The sequence below is a fragment of the Bombus fervidus genome, chromosome 7, assembly GCF_041682495.2.
Source record: "Bombus fervidus isolate BK054 chromosome 7, iyBomFerv1, whole genome shotgun sequence".
Lineage (NCBI taxonomy): Eukaryota > Metazoa > Arthropoda > Insecta > Hymenoptera > Apidae > Bombus > Bombus fervidus.
This window is the reverse complement of record NC_091523.1, coordinates 8,404,303-8,424,260: the sequence shown is the minus strand read 5'-3', so window position 1 is coordinate 8,424,260 and position 19,958 is coordinate 8,404,303. Positions and strand designations below refer to the sequence as shown.

Below are 19,958 nucleotides of genomic sequence, written 5' to 3'. Positions count from 1 at the left end.
ACTCGTTGCGAATTGTTTAATCGTGTTATATCAAGTTAATACACTCACTGTGAATAATTAAAAGATGTGGCATTTAAATGGAGCACAAGTTGTGTTATTTAAGTTTCGCGTGATATAAAGTTGCATTATAGAGGCAGTAAAATAAATGAATGAAAACAGAGCTGGTTTTACAGAGATATGTTAATACACGACCAGGTTGGTAATAAATTTAACGGCAGCTTGTACAGTTTGTTGAATTTTCACTAATTGAAACGGCCTGCTGTACTTCTAATTAAATTTACAGCCTAGTTATGACTTCATTGCGTTCTGCTTTTATTTGTCTATCTAATATTTATGTCGTCTATTTATATCGATGGAATATATTATGCGATGATGTGTGTGTATTAAACTCTTAACCAGGAAAGAGTTCATGTAACAATAATAATTCTTTTACTCAAAGGTCTATTATTTTATATGATTTTTTATTTCTCTGTATGATATCTACATTTGCAAAGGCTACCATCGACCTAATTAAAATTCCTGTGACTTTATTAATTTTTAATGTTGTGTTTTTAGAAATCTATTATCTCAAGTTTGTTCATTTTTCAAGATATGTTGAAATATCTCAATTCATCTGTGATTTTTCATCTTTTAAGTATAGTTATATCAAAACAGACTATATATCTTCAATTGATCGGTTAACTGCGTTCGATGAGTATACGATTTAAACAAAAACTTTATTTCGGTGCTTTTGACGTGTATTCTCGTCGTGTAAAATAAAAAGTTACCATTTACTATAAAAATTACAAATTTTAGTAAGAAGTTACAAAAATATCCTTCAGTGATATGTTCAATTTACATTGTCGGTAAAACTGCTATATATTTTATGAAGAAAAATTTGATTATTTTCTTTGGTGTATCGGTTATTTCTCGTATACTGTATCTCCGTTTTTACAAACTGTTAATTATTTTTTATTATTTTCCCATCTTATATTGGCTATTTTCGAATATATATAACATATATACTACTGTACAACTACATACTATATATATACTACAACTACAAGTACTTCTCCATTGTATAGACATTATGTGCTTGAACTCATATATATTATATTTAAAAAAAAAAAGAAAATAACAGAAAATCAAGCCGATTAAATTTTTTGATCGAATGTGTTGAACAAATTATTGAAAGATACCACACTGGAAAGACCAACTAAATTTCCTGTATGTCTCTCTAATTTTTTTTGTTTATGAATTCTAATATTTTACTGTAACCTTGGAACTTTTTATAACAATAAATTTTTCAACGATGAATCGTTAATTTTTTCGAATAAAAATATAAGCCATCATCGCTTTGCTTTGTTACGAAATTTATAATAGGAGCATTTGATCTGCGTTTGACGTGTATACTCGTCATCGCTTGATTTTATTTGCGCACCCCATGAGAGATCTGTAATACTAAATTCCGCAGTTAACCGTTGAATTTATAATTTATTATTAATTTATGATTGAATGAAGAAAAAGAAAGGCAGCTTAAAGAAAAGAAATAATAAAACTTTAATTTTCTTCAGTTCCGAAATAGTGGATATTAATTAATATATGCGCTTTAATTACGGATAAATTAAATGAAATTTTGATAGTTCAGTTCATCTTTTTATTGATGAGTGTTTAAACGTGACGTTGATCATCCCAGATAAAAATTGAATTTACCTCCGTGACTCATCGTGCGTTCGTGCTGGTCTCGTGGGTTTTTCTATGAATGAATACCAAGAATAGAATGTTGTTGAATGAAGTAACACATTTGAGTATGTATTACAAGGAAGTTCGACATAGATATAGAGACTTGGATGGAGAAAGTAGCTCACATAGGATAGTTGCATATATACATTGGTATCACAGAATAGTTTAAACGCAGTCGAGTAGTCTATACGGTAACAATGATCGAGGAAATTGTAATTTGCTCTCCAAAACAATTGGCAGACAAATTACGCGAGCGGATTGTGTCGTGGAGATAAAAGAAAATAGGGTGAGAGAAATTGCAGTTTCCAAACTTTGAAGTTAAACCAGTTAATCTTAATTTCAAATCATCGTGAAAATGTCAGAAATATAAATTGTCGAACCGTTAAATTGCGATTTAAATTTTCACTAAAAAAAAAAAGCTAAAGAAATGCAAAGCTTTTTAATTGTTGACAAATAAAATTCCAATTAAAATTGAAAGTAAATTTTGAAAAATAAAAAGAGAAGTTAAAATTCTGTTTATAAAATAATCTTTCCACGAAATCGTGAACATAACACGTTGCTTTTTATTCCATGGTCCGGATTTCAAACAAAAGTCAAATAGCTTGGTGAAAACGCGCCTCGTATAATAACAAATCAATACAAAATCAAATCGTAATACCCTCCGGTGCGTTTCTCTGCACGGCAAAGTAGTCACGTTGGTGTTTCGAATGATTTAATTGCTCAACAATAGAGCTACAAATTGCGGCTGATATTGTCCAGCTATAGAAACCTGCTGCACAATAAATGCTAAACGATCATTCTGTGCGATTGACGCGTCAGTCGATTGGATATATATTTTATGGAAAAAGAAAAAATTGCTTTTTTACTCCCACGATAAGGCCAAGACAAACGAAACTGTTAGGGTTTCGCGCTTAAGAAACTTAAAATTAAAGCGTTATAAGAGGGATGAGAGGCCGTAATCTATGCCGAATCATCGTAAAGACAGCCACGTTAAGATACAGTGATAACATTCAATCAAGAAATTTACTGATCTTCTAAAGTCTAAATGTTCGGTAAAATGGCACGTAAAATAAACTTACTTACAAGTTGCTTTTCTGTTTAACCTACTTTTTTTTATCTGTTTACTACTACACCGTAACTGCAGTTTAATGATTAAAAGTTGTCTTGTATTATGTACTATTATTACGACAAACGTTATGTAAATTCGCTTGGATAAGAATCTAACGTTCTGTTTCCCTTTGTCCAGATTTTTGAATGGAAATTAATTACCTAAAACTTAGTTGCGCAGTAATATATGTAACACGTACTACTAACAGCTGTGTTTCAATTTTTATGCGTTTTAGCAATGTGATTTAGAAAGATAAGAAATGGGAAATAATGTTTAAAACAAGCACTATTAGTGGATTGCGGATTTTTATGCAGAAATCTACAGGATACACATGTTGTACAAAAATATATGAAATATTCAAGTTATAGCGTTGTTTATGATATTTAATACGCACGACAATTTTCTATCTAAGTTTCATTTATTTCGAATATATTTAGAACGATATGAATTTGTACAAATGTGCGTAGTTTAATTATTACTTAAACTAAGATAGCAGTATCTTTAATGTGAAAGGTCTGCACTTTCAGGAGAAGAATTATCACGTTCGAGTAGCAGTGAATTTGCTATCTCCATTTTAACGTTCCTAATCTATCGATAAAGGGATTTAAAAATTGTCTAGATTAAGAGAGATTTACCAATCGATCGTCTCGAAACAATTGCAATCAGGGAAAACATCTAATTGAGAGTCGGTTGATGCTTCGAACTGAGCAAAGTTTCGTTCCGTGCAGCAGCAAATTCTTTTAAGAATTAATTGACAAGCGAAGAGCTTTCCGTTGTTTCTTTTAAATTCGTTGGAAAGACGAACGAAGAGATTCCCTGGGGCGAAGCTATCCGTAATCAAGATGTCTTCGAGGTAAAGGAAGAATGCCGTGGTTATATCTAGAAATAAATTGACCTTCAACCTTAGGCTTACGTGTAAACAGCTAGATATGGGTTCAGTTTTGCAGAAGAAATCGATGATAATGTTCTTGTGGTGGAAAATATGATGGAAAGGTTTGTGTAGCTGGCGCGAAGATTTAACGAGGTGTACACAGTTCAATATGATTGAACGATCGTCGAAAGTCAGATGTAGCAGAAATGTTTGCCAACTCGCGTTATGAGACGAGAAGCTGACAGTGGAACGGATTTTTGAACGAGCTTTGACATTAAGAAACATCGAAGAATAATTTTATTGCTGCGATTATTATCGAACAATTTGGTTCACTTCGATTAGAAACGTTTCGTTAGGATTGAAAGAGTTACTTTTTTAATGAATTAATATGTATAAGATTGGGCCGAATAACATGAAAAGCAAGTACGGCGTAATTCCTTGTAGAAAAATAAGAAAAAAATGTGGTATAAAATTTTCTCATTATCGGTTTATTTTTTGAAAGAATAGAAAATTTATGAAGTGTACTTGAACGTGGCTAATTTAAGGCTGAGCAAAACTAGATAATCGACAGAAGGTCGTTTTACGTATGAAAACAAGTTGAAAATGTAGAACAAAATTTTTCCGTTTAAGGCTTCGTTTTCAAGAAAATAGAGTTGGAACATGGCTAATGTAGGATCAGTTTAGTACATACGTACGATAAATTTTCAGAGTTACTTTTCCCAGAAACAAAGAGCCTTATGAAAAAATTTTATTACATTTCACAATTTTATTCTAACATATTATTAGGAAATATTATTATTGTGTATTCTAGAGGTTAGGCCTCTCTATTATAAAAATTAGATATATTTTATAACATAATCCGAATAAATTTTAAAGTTACTTCCTCAATCTCTGAACTTAACACATATATCGTATTTTATAATGTACAAAATTAGCTCTTTGGACTGTTGAATTTCTAATCAAACCCTTTAATAACATTCTTTAACTACAAAACAACTCCCAATAATAATTGATAAATAAGCAAAACCTAATCAAATTCTCCTTAATAAGAAATAATTATTTCAAATCTTCATCTTTCATTTGTCAAAGTGGAAGTTTAGAGAGCGAGCTCATTCCAAGGATAGGAAATACAGGGTAGACCAATTTCCTTCGTTTCGTTTTCGTGGTGGATTCAGTTGGACAGGAGAAAGGTAGCAATTTCCATCGTGAAATCAAGTTTAATCTGACCTATTTCACAAGGATCGCGTAATACGTTGAAAGCGACCGGAAGTCTCCAGGGGGATGCAAAAATTTCAGTTGAAATTGCCTGACTCTGGTCCCAGAGTATAATAATAATTAGAAATATATGAATCGCAGAGTTAACGAGGCACGTATAATCCGTCTCGTTTACTCGATTGGGAAATGTGATTCATTCAGTTTATCCGGATATTATTCCGGTTTTCATCCTGTTTATAGATCGTTTCACGACGGATTGATAAACAATTTGACGGTAAATAAGTGATTTATATCGGTCAAGAATTGTTTCCATCACTTTCGGTTCGCTCGTAATAGCATGTTTACCGTGGAAATATTAGATGTATAAATCGATTCGTTGCCTTCAGGTTTATGACAGCTTGTAATAACTGCCTTGGATTTAAAAATCACACCAAATATACTGATTCTTCAAGTGACATTATTATGGCAGTTTTAAAAACGTACCATCTTTGTTTAGCTAATTCCACGGTGAGTTGGCGGTATAAAAATCGACATATGTTAATGTTATGAAAACTACCTGCATATTGTTGGTATAATAATGGCAAATACAAAATATCTGAAGCTCGTTAGTTTGAATTTAGTAATTCTTTTGTAGAACTGTGGATCACTTTGGACAATATAATTATTATCATAATTCCATTATCAAGTAACATATTACTTGTGTTTCAACGAGTTTCTATTACGATTACAATTACGATTTATGGATTTAGATTTAAATTTTCTATGAAACATGAAATTTGAATGGAATCGAATCACAGAATTAATATATTATACATGGATGAGAAGTTATTATCCGTTTCTCCGACCTTTGAACGTAGATGCGTCTATTTCTGTCAATAATAGGAACGCCCTGTTCCTGTAAAATATTCTATTGTATGCCGTATTTTTCATATCATGTCACAGAAGGTGGTCCTGTTAAACGAACAGACCTGTATCCTCTTCTGTTAGCTAAGATCCCAGCTGCGAATGGTACATATCCATTGAAAACGATCAACAATCAGACATTTATGATTCTACATATGTCCAAATCAAAAAAATTCTCTTATGAATGTCTACACCAATTTTGTAATAAACATCCGTTCATAATTTAAAAGTACTATAAAGCTTTTAACAAAAAGGAAATGAAAATATGAAATTTTGAGAACAGGTTCTGTTGTTCCATTTATAAGTAGACTGCGGATATTTATGCAAATTCATATTTTTATAAATACAACCAGAAGAATGTACCTGGTAGAATATACCTAATTAATACCTAGGCACGGATTTTCTTTCATTTATATCATATCAGGTGTTATATTTTGCATAGCTTGTACATATATTTTCGCATATTACGCGATATTATCATTTTTCACATCCATAAATTTCCCATAAATGCATGAAAATTCACAGTCTACTACGTTCCAACTCTCGTAAATCTTGAACCCTTTATTCGATCTTGAATAAGGAAACACTCTCGTGAAGCATCCAGTGCTCCATTTGCCATCGACGAATAGTAAAAAGATCGTTTCTATCCCCGTAGGTGTAGCCATGAATAATTCACTCGGCTAAGAGGTTGAATTTCTACGACTTTGGGGCAGCGAGAGAGAAAGAAAGAGCGAGAGACTCCAAAGACAACAGCTTCAAGATGGGCGAGATCCTCGGCTCCGCGAGTTTCCTTCATCTGGGCGACATCGTCAGCCTATACGCCGAAGGCAACGTATCTGGCTTTCTCTCCACCCTCGGGTAAGTTGAATATTCATTAAATTGTACCAACTAATTAGCATAGTTCCGCCGTCGCAAAACTTCGTTCTAATGTTTCGTTACTTCGCGATAAAGAACTTGTACCCTGTTTTTTTTTTTTTTTTTTTTTTAAGAAGAAGCCTTGATACGAGTTGCCAGAAAAGTAACAGGGCATTTACTAATAATTTACTTCTCCAGAGAAGTTTCTATTTAACTTCTAATAACTGAAAATGGGGACACGGCTTTAGGCTACGGCGATCTACGAACATTTCTGGAATCGAATCTTTAAATTTGGTCCAGGAATCAAGCTCGAACCTCTAAATTCGATACTTTTACATTTCGATTTAGATTTTTAATCTTCGGAGATTTTAAATTCGAATGATTTTCAAATTGGCGTTACTTATATATTTTGAAGCATCGGAACAAGCCGAATTCTCAATATTTCTGATTCGAATAAAATTAGATTCTCGATCTTTCTCGATCATTTCGAAGCCACGTGTCAACAGCAACAATTAATTCTGCTTATAAAACAATGTTTTTACGAAATCGTTAAACCAACACGGTACTCCTTAGGTTTCATAATTCGCGTCTTAAACGAAAATCAACCAGGTGAAAACGTTGTTCATATAATAATACGACTTTAGATTTAGACGATTGACGAACGCTTTCGGGATGGAACATTTAATCGGGCGTGTGTACGATAAGAGATTTTCTAGTTTAATATGATATTTTCTGTGTTTTCAGTCGGCTAAGTTTTGGCGGAAGGAAGGGAGCAGAGTAATTTTTCTGAAAATTATGGCGATTATTATAATAGGAATGACGCTGTAGAAAATAGGTCGAGGAGTATGTAGAGATATTTTTGAAGGATTAGAGAAGTCTTAGGAATTTGATTGGAATGCATGAGGAGTCTAGATAGAGGCAATAGTAGTTTGGGTACTTGTAGAAGAGAAGATGAAAGGAAAGGATTCCTTTGTCTGAAGTCTGCTAGTTGGGTTGGTCGATAAGGCTTTGCTCAGCAGATCGTGCTTTAGGCGTAGAGTTGTTTGGATCTGCAGCAGACTTTTCTGCTGGTAGCTATTTGGAGTTAGTGAAAATTGTGCCAGATATATTCTGACTGCTTCAAAATTGCTAACAAATTATAATCATCATTCAACGAATGAATTTATTCGACATATAAATAAAACTAAATGAAATATGGCATTTCAATAAAACTTCTATATTTTTTCAATAAAGTGATCTGTTGGCAAAGTCATATATTAAACGAAAATATATCCAAAAGCTTCAGGCAGTTTTCATCATCACAGATATATTTATTCAGATAAAGTACACATTTCATTTACTTTCTGATAGAAGACAGATTGACCTTGGCCATTACATAATACGCATTTCACCAAGTTGAAGATTACATTTTTTCGAGAATTTATCAAGCCCCTGATACTCTTCTTCGCGTTCTTTAAATACGAATCATATTCTGCAGAATACTATTCCCATTAGCGCTTTCTGATCTCGAATACTTATCTCGGTGTCACCATTTTACGCTCGATAATTCATTTCCTTATCCGTGCGACATTCCGTCTTCGCGTAGAAGGGGTAGGGACCAGGTTATTTCAATAATCTTAATGCACACGCTATATGTATTCTGAACTCTTTCTCGCGATTACCATCCGAGACGATTAGATATTCCAAGACAAACATTGGTATCTTGTTCTTTGAAATATTTCTACACGGTGATTCAAGAAATTCGTAGCTCCATATGCATTGGTATTAAATTTTATGCATTCTGCATTTTGACGTATAAGAAATAATAGAAATTTATTCAGTATTTACATCTGAACTTTGTTAGGAGATAAACACGCCGTAAAATTGTATGGCCATTTGGCTAATCTTAGAAAATTTTTTCCTTGTTATTTAAACCGTTTCTATGATAACGTTTTCATATTGGCAAAATTGAGATTATTCCGTAATAGAATAAAATGATTGTGATACTCTAACAAAACTGTCAACTATTTAAACATTATTTTTTATTCATTTTTACGATCGAGATTAACAAGATAAAAATGCCCGCTAGCTTCACGTAGTCGAGGATCCCAACAAATTTTAGCGATTTAAATGAAAGATCTACCGTAACGCTAAAAAACATTTCAATTTCTCCAATTCTCATGGAATCTCAGTAAAAATCAAATAGTATTGAAAAGGATACAATATCAGGCACAATAGGTCACATTTACATCGAAACATACGTCACAAGTAAATTCTCAGGATTTTCCATAATCTCCACAATCACAACAAAAAAAGAAAAAAGAAAAAACAGAGTTAGGAAACGTGAATCGACTTAACAATGCCGACAAAATATTTCAAATGATATGTTGGATGAACACGATATTGTCCCTTAATAGATTCAGAAAAATCTCGTATATGTTTACCGGTAGACTATTTTACTCCATGTTACTTTTCCCCGATAATGGTTTAAAGATGCAGATTAACATCAATATGCAGAGATACCCTTTGAAAAGTCTGCGCAGTCGGGTACACGATAGGCGGGGTCGATTACAAAGAGATCGCCTTATTACCTGCTCGTATCGACTCGATCCTATCTTTGTGCTGGCACGAAGCAGCAGCGCGCGGATAATACACGCGGGCAAAGAATAGCACGTGTTCTCCCTCAGTCGAGGGAGAGAATTTATTCGACGGTAGCAGATGCTCTCTGGGTAGCCTGGGATTTATTTGTAAGCTGATTAAATAACTTCCCTTCGCGGACAAGTTGTTGAAACATCGACAAATATCGAAAACGTTTCGAAAGATAAACATTGCGATATCGTGGAATTCTCGTTCTGAAATTTGTGCATGGAAACAGAAGCCAAGAGGAAAATCTGTCATCGATTTCCGCATTTTTTCTGTTGCGAAAAGTCGAGAAGAGCAGATACTTTGGACAACCTGAGATTTATTTGATAGCTGGCTAAATAACTTTCTTTCTTCTGTCGACGAGCTGTTGGAACAGCGACAAGCATTGAAAATATTCTGAAAAGCAAGTGTCGTAATATCGTGGAATTACCATTTTGAAATTTCTGGTTGGAAATGGGAGTCACTTGATGGCATTTGGTTCAAATAGAAAAGAAAAATTGGAAAAAGGGCTCTTGAAATATAAGAAAGTAAAGAGACTGTTGAATTTTAAATCGAAGTGAAAGGTCGCTTTGAAATATTTAATTACGAGTTGGAATAATGGACTCACTGAATTTCCAGAATTCTAATTTTACGTTTAAATAAAATTTCATTTCCGACTATAATAACGTAGATTCTATTTTGATCGATTAATTAAACTGACGACCATACGATACATAGTAATTTCAAAAATCGACTTGTATTATCGTTTTACATTAATTCGTAATATATGTTTTCTTTTCGATTGAGTCTTGTTCGAGCGTAGAATTACGTACGCAAATACCTGTCGCTTTTTATACCGGAACCGGTCTTCAACCAGTGAAAATTGCCTATAATCATTGCTCCGATTAGCGGTGCAAGGCGACACGGAAAAAAGACGTATTTCACAGAGACCTACTGTCTCGTGAAATCGATGTACATGCCTTTTTGATGCTCTCCTTCAAAGGGAGTTAAACCTTTTATTGCATCGACAGAGTATCCAACTGGTTGTTTAAACCTTGGTCAAAATTATTTATTCTAACGAAATTTTTGTCAGTGTCTTTTCTCTGTTATTTAGGTCCTACAATTTTGCGGAACTCGAGAAGATTGAAGTATTAATAGTACTGTGTTAAACTATTCTGTTTTTAAATCATGGAAATTTTTCCTATTTATTCCAAGGAAACTTCACTTAGCGTCTTTTATCTTCTAGTTATTGTCATATTGTAGATTTTAAGCTTATTACAAAGTTAATAATTAACTATGTCAAGCCACTTTCATTTTAAAATCATTATTTTGTTCTATCTTTGACAATGTGTAACACGTATAATATCGTTGGCTTTCGACCATTTTTATGCGTTATCCTCGCAGTAATGAAATTTTATGTCATGTACTTTTTGATAAATGATCTAATGGAAGTAAATTATTTCTTTTTAAAACATTGAATACCAATCCGATGATATTAATATATCCGAAAAATGCACAAAATGTGGAATTGGTCGGTTTAACGTTCGCAAGTTTTATGTTTCTCCTCTATAATTTCAGTCGAATAAAGTTCTTTACCATAAAAGACATTTCCAAGCTAAAAGCCACGCGAAGTTTAATGTTTATTAGTTACATTTTCCTTGTTGGATGAGAGCGGTGAAATCGCATAGACTTATGAGAAAAACGGAGAAACTTACTTGACTACTAAGAAAAGGAGAAAAGAATTATACGATGATGGTTTTGAGAAATTGCTTGACATTTCGCAACTTGAAAGCTGCTTGTATTTTTCCACGAGTTTCGAGTAAATGTCAAATGTTAGTTTTTTGCACATTTAACAAAATGTAAGAGAAAAGAATCGTAAGAGAAATATCGCAGAATTGTATAAAATTTCTTACAGCGAGAAAGAATTTTGAAGAGAACAGAGAACGAATGGAGGAAATACGTATTTGTTTGGTATGCTGAAAATTGTTCGATAGCAGAGGATTCAGTTTGTGAATGATTTTGACACGCATCATTCCAAGAGCGATTAATCGCTAAGTTCCATTTAGACTCGCTTGCCACTCGAAAAACAGGTCAGGCACACTTCGCCCACTCTACTGGCATTCACCGGCATGAATGGCCACTTAAATAAAATCTCGGCGATCGAATTCCGCGAATCTGGTTTTGCGAATGGACTTAGTTCGTGAGTAAGTCTCTGCAATTCGTTATTATCTCCTTTCGTAGCGTAAGCCAAAGATAACGTGCTTTCAGCTAAGTAGCTAAGACAAAGAGTATATATAATATACATATGCGTATGAATTATGACGATGGTACATGAATTTCTTACGTTTTAGAACGTTTTTACATTGTGTTCCTTTTCAACCATCTTAATTGTCAATGTTTATGTACAAACTTTGAATATGAAAATGATACTTTGAATATGAAAAAGGCTAGTGTACTTCTAGAGCAAGTCGCTTCTGATATTGTAAAAAAGAATATTAGAATTATAATTTCACTTCTTTCTAGTCCATGAGTATAATTCTTAATGCATAATAATTGCTGCATTTCTAAGTATAACGAAATTTATTATATTACTTAGTACATGTTAATATAGTATGCTAAAAAGAATAATCTGAAAAATAAATAATATATTAGGATCCTATAGGTGAAATTGATAGTTTCTTGAATAAATATGAGATGCCAGTTGAAGATAGAAGAAGAAAGACGTGGAAGAAGACAATCTCCAAATTTTGCAATATCCGTTTAGCGAGATTTTTATCAAAACACCAAAATATCATATAATCATAAAATAATCTAGTACTGTAACGTTCCATGTTTATATATATTATCCAAATACATATATCCTTGTTATCGTAACCATATCCATGAATCCAAGATATCTTTATATTGATAAAATACAAGTCCATTAATAAAAAATATTAGACTAATAAATAATGTGAAAATCACATTTCCCTTCCTCTGTAACTCTTAATGTACTGACGTACATCCATCAATCATAACGTAAGCGTTAAAAAGCACACGATATCGTAACACGATACAATTTAGCAGTATATTGTTTCAAAGAATTCAATAAAGTATACGATAATCGAATCTCTCGATTGTTGTCACTGTATCTATGATAGAAATTTCTAAAGACAGGGTGCAAGGTATTTGACGATCTTTGGACCATATTGTGCTATTGTTCGATTAATGCCAATATACGGAGATAATAGTTGATCGCAGCTCGTCAAGCTAAATCCCTGACTCGGTGAATGGAGTATATCTACTAATTCCTGTTTTCTGCCAGCATCTTGATTATACGGCCACTTGTCATTTGCCATAACAGTGCACTCGCAGTGCATTCGGTATACCAGCTCGCGGTGCGAATGAAAGGGATGTAATTAACGTTTGCAACAACGCGTTTATCCTATCAGCTTCTTAGTTCCTAGTTTCAAGATACTTCGAAAAGTCACTATTCCTTTATATCTATTTACTATAAATTTATTGTGCATAAATTTTTGTTTCTTCTCGATCGTTCTACATTTTCATTTAGGGAAAAGAATATACTCTTTTTTGAAGTTCTCTTGCATAATTCAATTATCTGTTTCACTCTCCTCGATTTTAATTTACCCCTTGGAATCACAGTGACATAACAGTAAAGGATCAATATATTGAAAGGATAAATAATTACGAAATAAATGCAAATTTTTTTTATTCGAAATAGAAAATGAGATTTTACGTTCGGATAAAAGATTGTTTGCATTATTTACAAATCAGTAAGGAGCAAATATTGCTAATAGATCCTGATCAAGTAATAGCTTTAACTCATAGGAAAAATCACTAGCCTTCCAAGGCTACAGCAATAATTTTATAAATAAGTTTTTACATCATATAAAGTCGGAATCACTTTGTAACAAACACTGCATTAATAATATTAGTGATTTAATTTGTAACTTTTTAAATAATAGATACTGTTTGTACAATAAAAATCTTTATTCTTCGTCAGCTCTAGGGTTCATTAATATTAGTTAACAAATGATCGTGCAAGGTTTAGAGAAGTTTCGCGATGCTTATCGCCTTAAAGCAATATCGGTGTTCGAATGATCGTCACGATCGTCGATTTATTGTTATTTTTTCCTTCTCAAGATCTTTTAAGTGTTTCATACGTCGAGTACACAATCGTTTTGCGTCAATGCTTAATTAAGCGCGAGATTAGATTGCCAGCGATATCCAACTCTTAATCGCCTCTCTCATCGATAGAAGCTTTACTCTGATGTTATTCCACCCTTAAATCACTACACGAGCCGTTCACACACCAGAGAAGTTAAGACCGTTTTTTGACATCTTTGAAATTTCAGTGCCAAAATATTCGACTGATGTTTATCCCGTATAATTTCATCAATTTTCTCTGCTTTTTGTTTTACAGAGTTAATCGATTTCGCAGCTCGTACACGTACCTTTTTCTTCCACCGCGAGAGAAACGCTCGTACGGTTACCAATTTTGAACGGTCGTCGACGAAGTTATTAATAAAATTATCGAGGGCGTGGGACGTGCTGATTTATTGATCAGCAGGAAGTGCACGGTACGCAGTCGAAAGCACATACTGTACATTCCTGCAGGTATCCTAGAAATCCATTATTACGTGGTAACATCTCGGTTTCTCGGGTTTCGATTGGCCATCTCTTCGATATTACTCGATTGACATAAAAGACGAACACCGATGAACCGCGCGCGTGGATGAACGTGTGTGACGAAGTTAGGTTTCTAAGCGTGTGAAGGCTTTTTAAATGAGATAATGCGCGATGCATGTATACGTTCTTGAGTTAAAACCGCCTTCAGTTCTGCTTCTAATGGTCTAACAGTAGCAACCATGGGCTATATGCGGTAACGTGGCTAACTCAATCACGGTTATGGATGTACGCTGGACACGACATTGTAGGTGACACGATATTGGCTTTCGTGGCCGAACCGTTTCCTCAGTTATGTGTATTATAGGCAACCCCTGCGAAAATTTACATCGTGTGTATACGATGTCTTTCTTGTTCGCTGACCCGATAGCTTTGACTCGCACGTCTCCCTTTAGAACGCCTCTTCGATCGATCGTATTGCATTCATTGCTGAAAGAGCGACGTGCATCGCCAGTCGAATATTAATTTGCTTTGTTCCTGGTGAGATTTTTTTCTCATTTTTCTCCTATGCTCATGAAAGTGTATCTTCATTCGTTGGTAATGGCATTTCGATGGGATTGTAAATTGAATCGAGATTGTTGAATGTATAGAGACATTGTCGAATAAAATCGGTTTGCTTTCGTCTTTTCAATGGATCTCTTTTCTTCGTACAGTGGTGAAGATATGCCGACGAACGTCTTCGGTTGAATCGGGTAGAACTGAAATATAGTTTCAATTGCAAACATATCGAATTGATGTACGAATTGTTATTGTTATTTATTCAATTCTTGTCTTTCAGCTTTGAATGGCTTCCGGTAGCCAACCTTAGAAAAATACCCAGCCTGTGAATTATTGTTAGTGAACGTGGATGGTAGAACTAAAATATAGTTTCAATTGCAAACATATAACAAACCTGGTATTGATTTACATTGTGTTTTGGCCAAATATTTTTTCTTTACGCGTTGGCGAAGATTCGGGTCTTTCGATAAACGTCTTAAGTGAAGTTGAGTCAATTCGATTTATAGATTGATCTGTGAATTATTACTTGAAACGTAGGATAGAAATATGGTTCCGATAACAAACGTACCACGAATCCGACGTTTATTCGCCTATTTTATTAGGCAAATTATTTGCACATCAAATAGGATAGACGATATTTCGACGAATATTCTGACTTGACCTGACTTCATTCAGTTTATGGAGGATCCACGGATCATTAATAGGAAACGTGAGCGACAGAGTCGAGATGTGGTTTCGATTACAGATGTATCGCGTTCGAATATTCGTGGTTACACGCCAGGTGCTGGCACACGTTGTTACTCACTGTTTGCCGATCGGAATCCACGTGCAAGCCCGATTTATCGTGTGAGTGATTTTAGCGGTGCAAGTGGAATATCGGATCATTGTCTATGCATGCCTTGATATACATAAAGAGGCACTCGACATAACATGTCGATCTCCTATGATTTATAGCAATGCCACATACCGAGTGTCACTTTTTTTTCGTTTTTAACGAAAGTGAAATATAATTTCGAATCTTTACTTTGTTGTTTGCCTTGGGTGCTACATCGTGCAGACAATTGATTTGTAGCTAGTGGCGAGTTTCACGTTTTCCACACTTTGAATATTTGTCACAGCCGGTAGATGCTACCAGTAGTTTCCTGTTATTTTAGATCTCTTTGATTTATGATACCGGGAATATTTATCGTCAGATGGTGATTTATTTTATAAGATGCATGTTGCACGATAGCAAATCGTTTCTGACTGGGAATTTTATTATTTTTCATCCGTGACTAATTGAAATTTACATACATCATTCTAAGATAAACGAGCAAAATTCTTACTTTCTGTAATCATAGTAATTAATAGTGCAATAAAAATTGATTTACAATCTAATAAAATAATACAGAGTATATTAAGATTATATTACCGCTTATAAACGGGAAACACATTTACATTCTTTTTATCGAATATAGTGAAGTGACATTATCAATAATATAATAGCACAGATTTAAAATTCTAATTGAAATTTGTGCGGTTCTATAAAAAGATACAGAAATAAAGCAATGTACGTAAAACAAATATCATTATTATTTAAAATAATTTTTCTAATATCTTCGTAACGGAACAAAATAAGGGAGCAGCTATATTATAATATTATAAAACCTAAAAGCATTCAATGATTAATACATCAAAATAAGAATATATTTCACGCGAAACGAACGCGTGAATATTTTACTTACTATACTTTACTATATATTTTACTTACTATATTTTACTTTATACGAACCTTGTCAGCCTTTGCGGCTACGTTCTATAGGGAACGCATTAGCCTTCGAGGTAGTTAAAAGAGCTTACGTTTGCGGATGAAAGAAGCCTAAATGCAATCTCGTTAGCAAACTATGTATTCTATTAGTGACGAACAACAAACGATGTGGTTAGTTACGGATAGCCGGGCTGACACTCAAGGGATGTAATCAACCCTCCTAGTAACAACTTTCTTCTGTCAACCATAAAAGCGGCCTTTGTAATTAATCGTTATTTGGACAGGAAGCGTTATTTTTCCCCTTGATGTTTTACAGTAACCGTTCATCGTGGAATCCAACGTTTCAGTGCTTCGTTGATGCAAGATTCCGCGATCAATATGTACCTCCATTTCTGTTCAGCTTTTAAACGCGCTTTTGTCATGGTAAAATAATGCTCGATTCCGTCTCCATTCTTTGGTCGAATCTATTCTTGCCTATCTGTATTTTCCGTGACAGACTATGCTCAAATAGGTATACGGCCTATACTGTTAACGTGAAAAATGTATTTTTAGATAGAAATAAGAAAATTGGATTTATCGAAAGGATAATATTCTTTAAGTCGGTTATTTCATTACGATTTTTTAAATTTGGACATTAATTTGAATTGAATTCACTACGGTAATTTATTAATTTTTTGTACGTAAATCAGGTCGTTGATGTAATTGCAGGAAAAATCTGTTAGATTTCTTTCCTTCTACTTGTTCCTTTTATTCGGAAATATTTTAAACATCCGACTTAGAGGCCGCTTTTACAATGAGTCGTTCATAAGTGTGCTGGAATCTTTCCAAATCTTTTGAAAGTTCAAAACAATAAAAAGTTAGACTTGCATATGAATGACCTAGTTTACTTGCAGACTATGGAGAAGTGTGTTTGTCTAGCGAATGGCACGTATTATTCAAAAGTTACCGAAGAAGGAAAACTAAAACGTAAAATAAATATCCCCTTGTTCTAACAATTTTTCCTGCAAAAATATTTATCTGGGACAACTATAAAAAAGGTTCTAAAAAAAAAAAAAACATACTTGTTAGCTACGTTCTGCGATGTGCAATTAAAACGCTATAAAATTATTTTCTCCTTTTCCATATTAATCCCAACATCGCATCATTTAAAGGAGAAATATTATATTCAGGATATTATTTTACTTTAAATTGCACCAAATTTCAACTTCAAAAATAAAAACTTATTGATTTGCAATTATTTGATGACACTCCATATTATATGAAACTTCTACTACTTTCGTACATCTCATTTTTGTCATCATGTATTGTGTTTCCTTGTGCAGAGTGATTTATAGCTATTTTTGTCTACACAGCTATCGCATATCTCCATTCACTGTTGGAAAAGTTCTCTGATCTTTTCAGGAAAGGAACAACAGTGTAATTTGTTAGACTTTAAACGTCTCACCCCGCCGGGCAGAAAATATTGCTGCGCTGCAAATGCACTTGTTTCAACGCGTGACAGTATCGTACGATGGCAACGATACGCCGATATTTCGACAGATGAAAGTCGACAAATTTTGTCGACGCTGTGTAGCTTTAAAGCTCCCGGGCAAGACTGGGCCTGCCCCAATATCGATCTGCACGTTGCTTTCGTTCTAGCTGGACCACATTTATTTCACAACTGTCTCCTATATTATGTTGTTAACTCCGAGGCGTTGCCATCAAAAGACAATCTCGTGGTTTAGTTGTTCTAGAGCTCTCGCCACTTTGTGTCGAGTTTAAGTGAAGTTTAAATTGAGTTTAACTCAAAGAGTATCGGATAGGATACTGTTTTTATAATATTTATTTAGAAATGAATTCTAAGCTTCATAGTAGATAAATAATCTAATCAAATAATCAAATAGATACGAAATAAGAGGAAAGTAGTTTAACATAAACTGAAATATGGAGAAACTGTAAGATCTTTAAAAAGAAATGAGAGCTTTAACTTATTAACGAGTAACGTATTGTCCATGCAACGTTCGATTCGCAATTTCTTTTAATCAAATTAAATGATCGAATTTTGTCGTTTTAAATTGCGACTGTAAAAGGAAATTCTAAAATTTTCTTTAATAGTTTTTTCGTCATTTCACCTAGAACCTGTAATTTTTTATATGTCACAGATTTCTGTTGCCAGTTTCTGAAGAATGTTTATTACTCTCCTTTATCTATATTTTCTTACACTTCAATAAAATCAAATCACATGAATCAATAAAGATTCAATAGTTATATTTAACGCGCTATTTCATTACTTTTATCCTTTAATCGTTTGAATTTAATACCAAGTTGGTTTTTTAACACTCGTTTTGTCTACGCGGAGTTTTCAAATAAATGCAAAGAAAATTTAATATTTACACAGATTCTTTCACTTTAATTCTTTTCTAGGTTGGTGGACGATAGATGCGTGGTATGTCCCGAGGCTGGAGATTTATCGAATCCACCCAAGAAGTTCCGAGGTAAATCAGCAAAAATTATCATCGACGATTATCGTAGAAATAAAAGATCAGTCAGTAACTTAATCGATCGTTTCTAAAACGAGCTCTCCATTGCTTTAACCAAAATTTACACTGATATGTCTGTCATCCGATTAACGTGTCGCTGGTCTTCTGCGTAATTTTTAGATTGCCTGTTCAAAATATGCCCTATGAACCGTTACTCTGCCCAAAAACAATTTTGGAAGGCAGCAAAGCAAAGCGCTAGCGGCACCGACGCCGTGCTTTTGAAAAGATTGCACGTGAGTTTGAAAGTCTCATGAAACTTTTACGCTGTTTCATCTAACAATTGAAGTTTGAATTAATGAATTAATTATATTTTATATTATTAAATAAAGCATATTTAATTCTGATTAACGTGGATCAATTTCTAGCATGCCGCCGAGATAGAAAAGAAACAAAACGAGACTGAAAACAAGAAACTGCTTGGCAGCGTGGTCTCCTACGGCAATGTCGTGCAGGTGAGAAAGAATCAAAGCTATCATGTTTTGTTTCTCTAATATTTCTCTATATTTTTACATTGTCCCCGTTATACAAACTAAATCAATTTACCTTGCGCTACACGCTTCAAAAGGTCAGCTTTTGCTTTAGAACTCAAGGACAGAACTCTCTTTTATACAGACGCTTCGCTTACCATTTCTATACTAATGAAAATATTAAATAATACCTTTTGAATGAAACGACCCGATAATACCCTGTTTCTTTCCCTTTAACCCTCTCAGAATTAACTGGATAACACGCTCCAAGGTAGCTTCTACAAAGACTGTGTTGTGGGCTGTTATATTCTTCCGACGCGAAGATTTATGGGGACACAGGATCTCATTATAAATGGAGCTATATATCCTACATAATACATTATGGTCAACCTACCTTTTTCATAATTTAAGCGATTTACCGTCCGTGATATTATTTTACAAAGTTCATCGCGAGAAGAAGAAGAATGTATCGCGGAACAGTTAATGTAAAATTTCAATCCTTTTCCTTTACGTTTTGTATTTTTCACGCTTAATTCATTTTCTTCGAATTTGCCTGCATTATACTCTTATTATTATATTACAGCATTTAAACACACAATGATTTTTTGTTAAAAGAAAAATAAGTCTAAAAGAAATAAATGCAAAATCTCGAGCTTTCTCTCTATATTTTCATTCTTCGTGCTTGACCTATTTCCCTTATTATGCTCCGTGTTATTATGTTATTGCATTCAGTGTTGAAAAAAGACAGTTAATTTAATTCCAACTC

The 19,958-nt window shown here is 33.8% G+C and overlaps 2 protein-coding genes across 7 annotated transcripts in view; one reads left to right on the top strand and one right to left on the bottom strand.

Moving 5' to 3' along the window:
- Positions 1-19,958, bottom strand: part of LOC139989016 (uncharacterized) — a 228,221-nt gene that overhangs the window by 80,651 nt on the left and 127,612 nt on the right. The window lies entirely within an intron of this gene.
- LOC139989010 (inositol 1,4,5-trisphosphate receptor-like) overlaps positions 1-19,958 on the top strand; it is a 47,354-nt gene that overhangs the window by 7,528 nt on the left and 19,868 nt on the right. For all 6 annotated transcript variants that reach the window (XM_072006854.1, XM_072006851.1, XM_072006853.1 and 3 more), the window contains exons 2-5: positions 6,475-6,677; positions 18,610-18,680; positions 18,846-18,958; positions 19,091-19,177. In XM_072006854.1, the coding sequence (XP_071862955.1) occupies positions 6,580-6,677; positions 18,610-18,680; positions 18,846-18,958; positions 19,091-19,177 (369 nt within the window). In that variant the 5' untranslated portion in view covers positions 6,475-6,579. The remainder of the gene's footprint in view (positions 1-6,474; positions 6,678-18,609; positions 18,681-18,845; positions 18,959-19,090; positions 19,178-19,958) is intronic.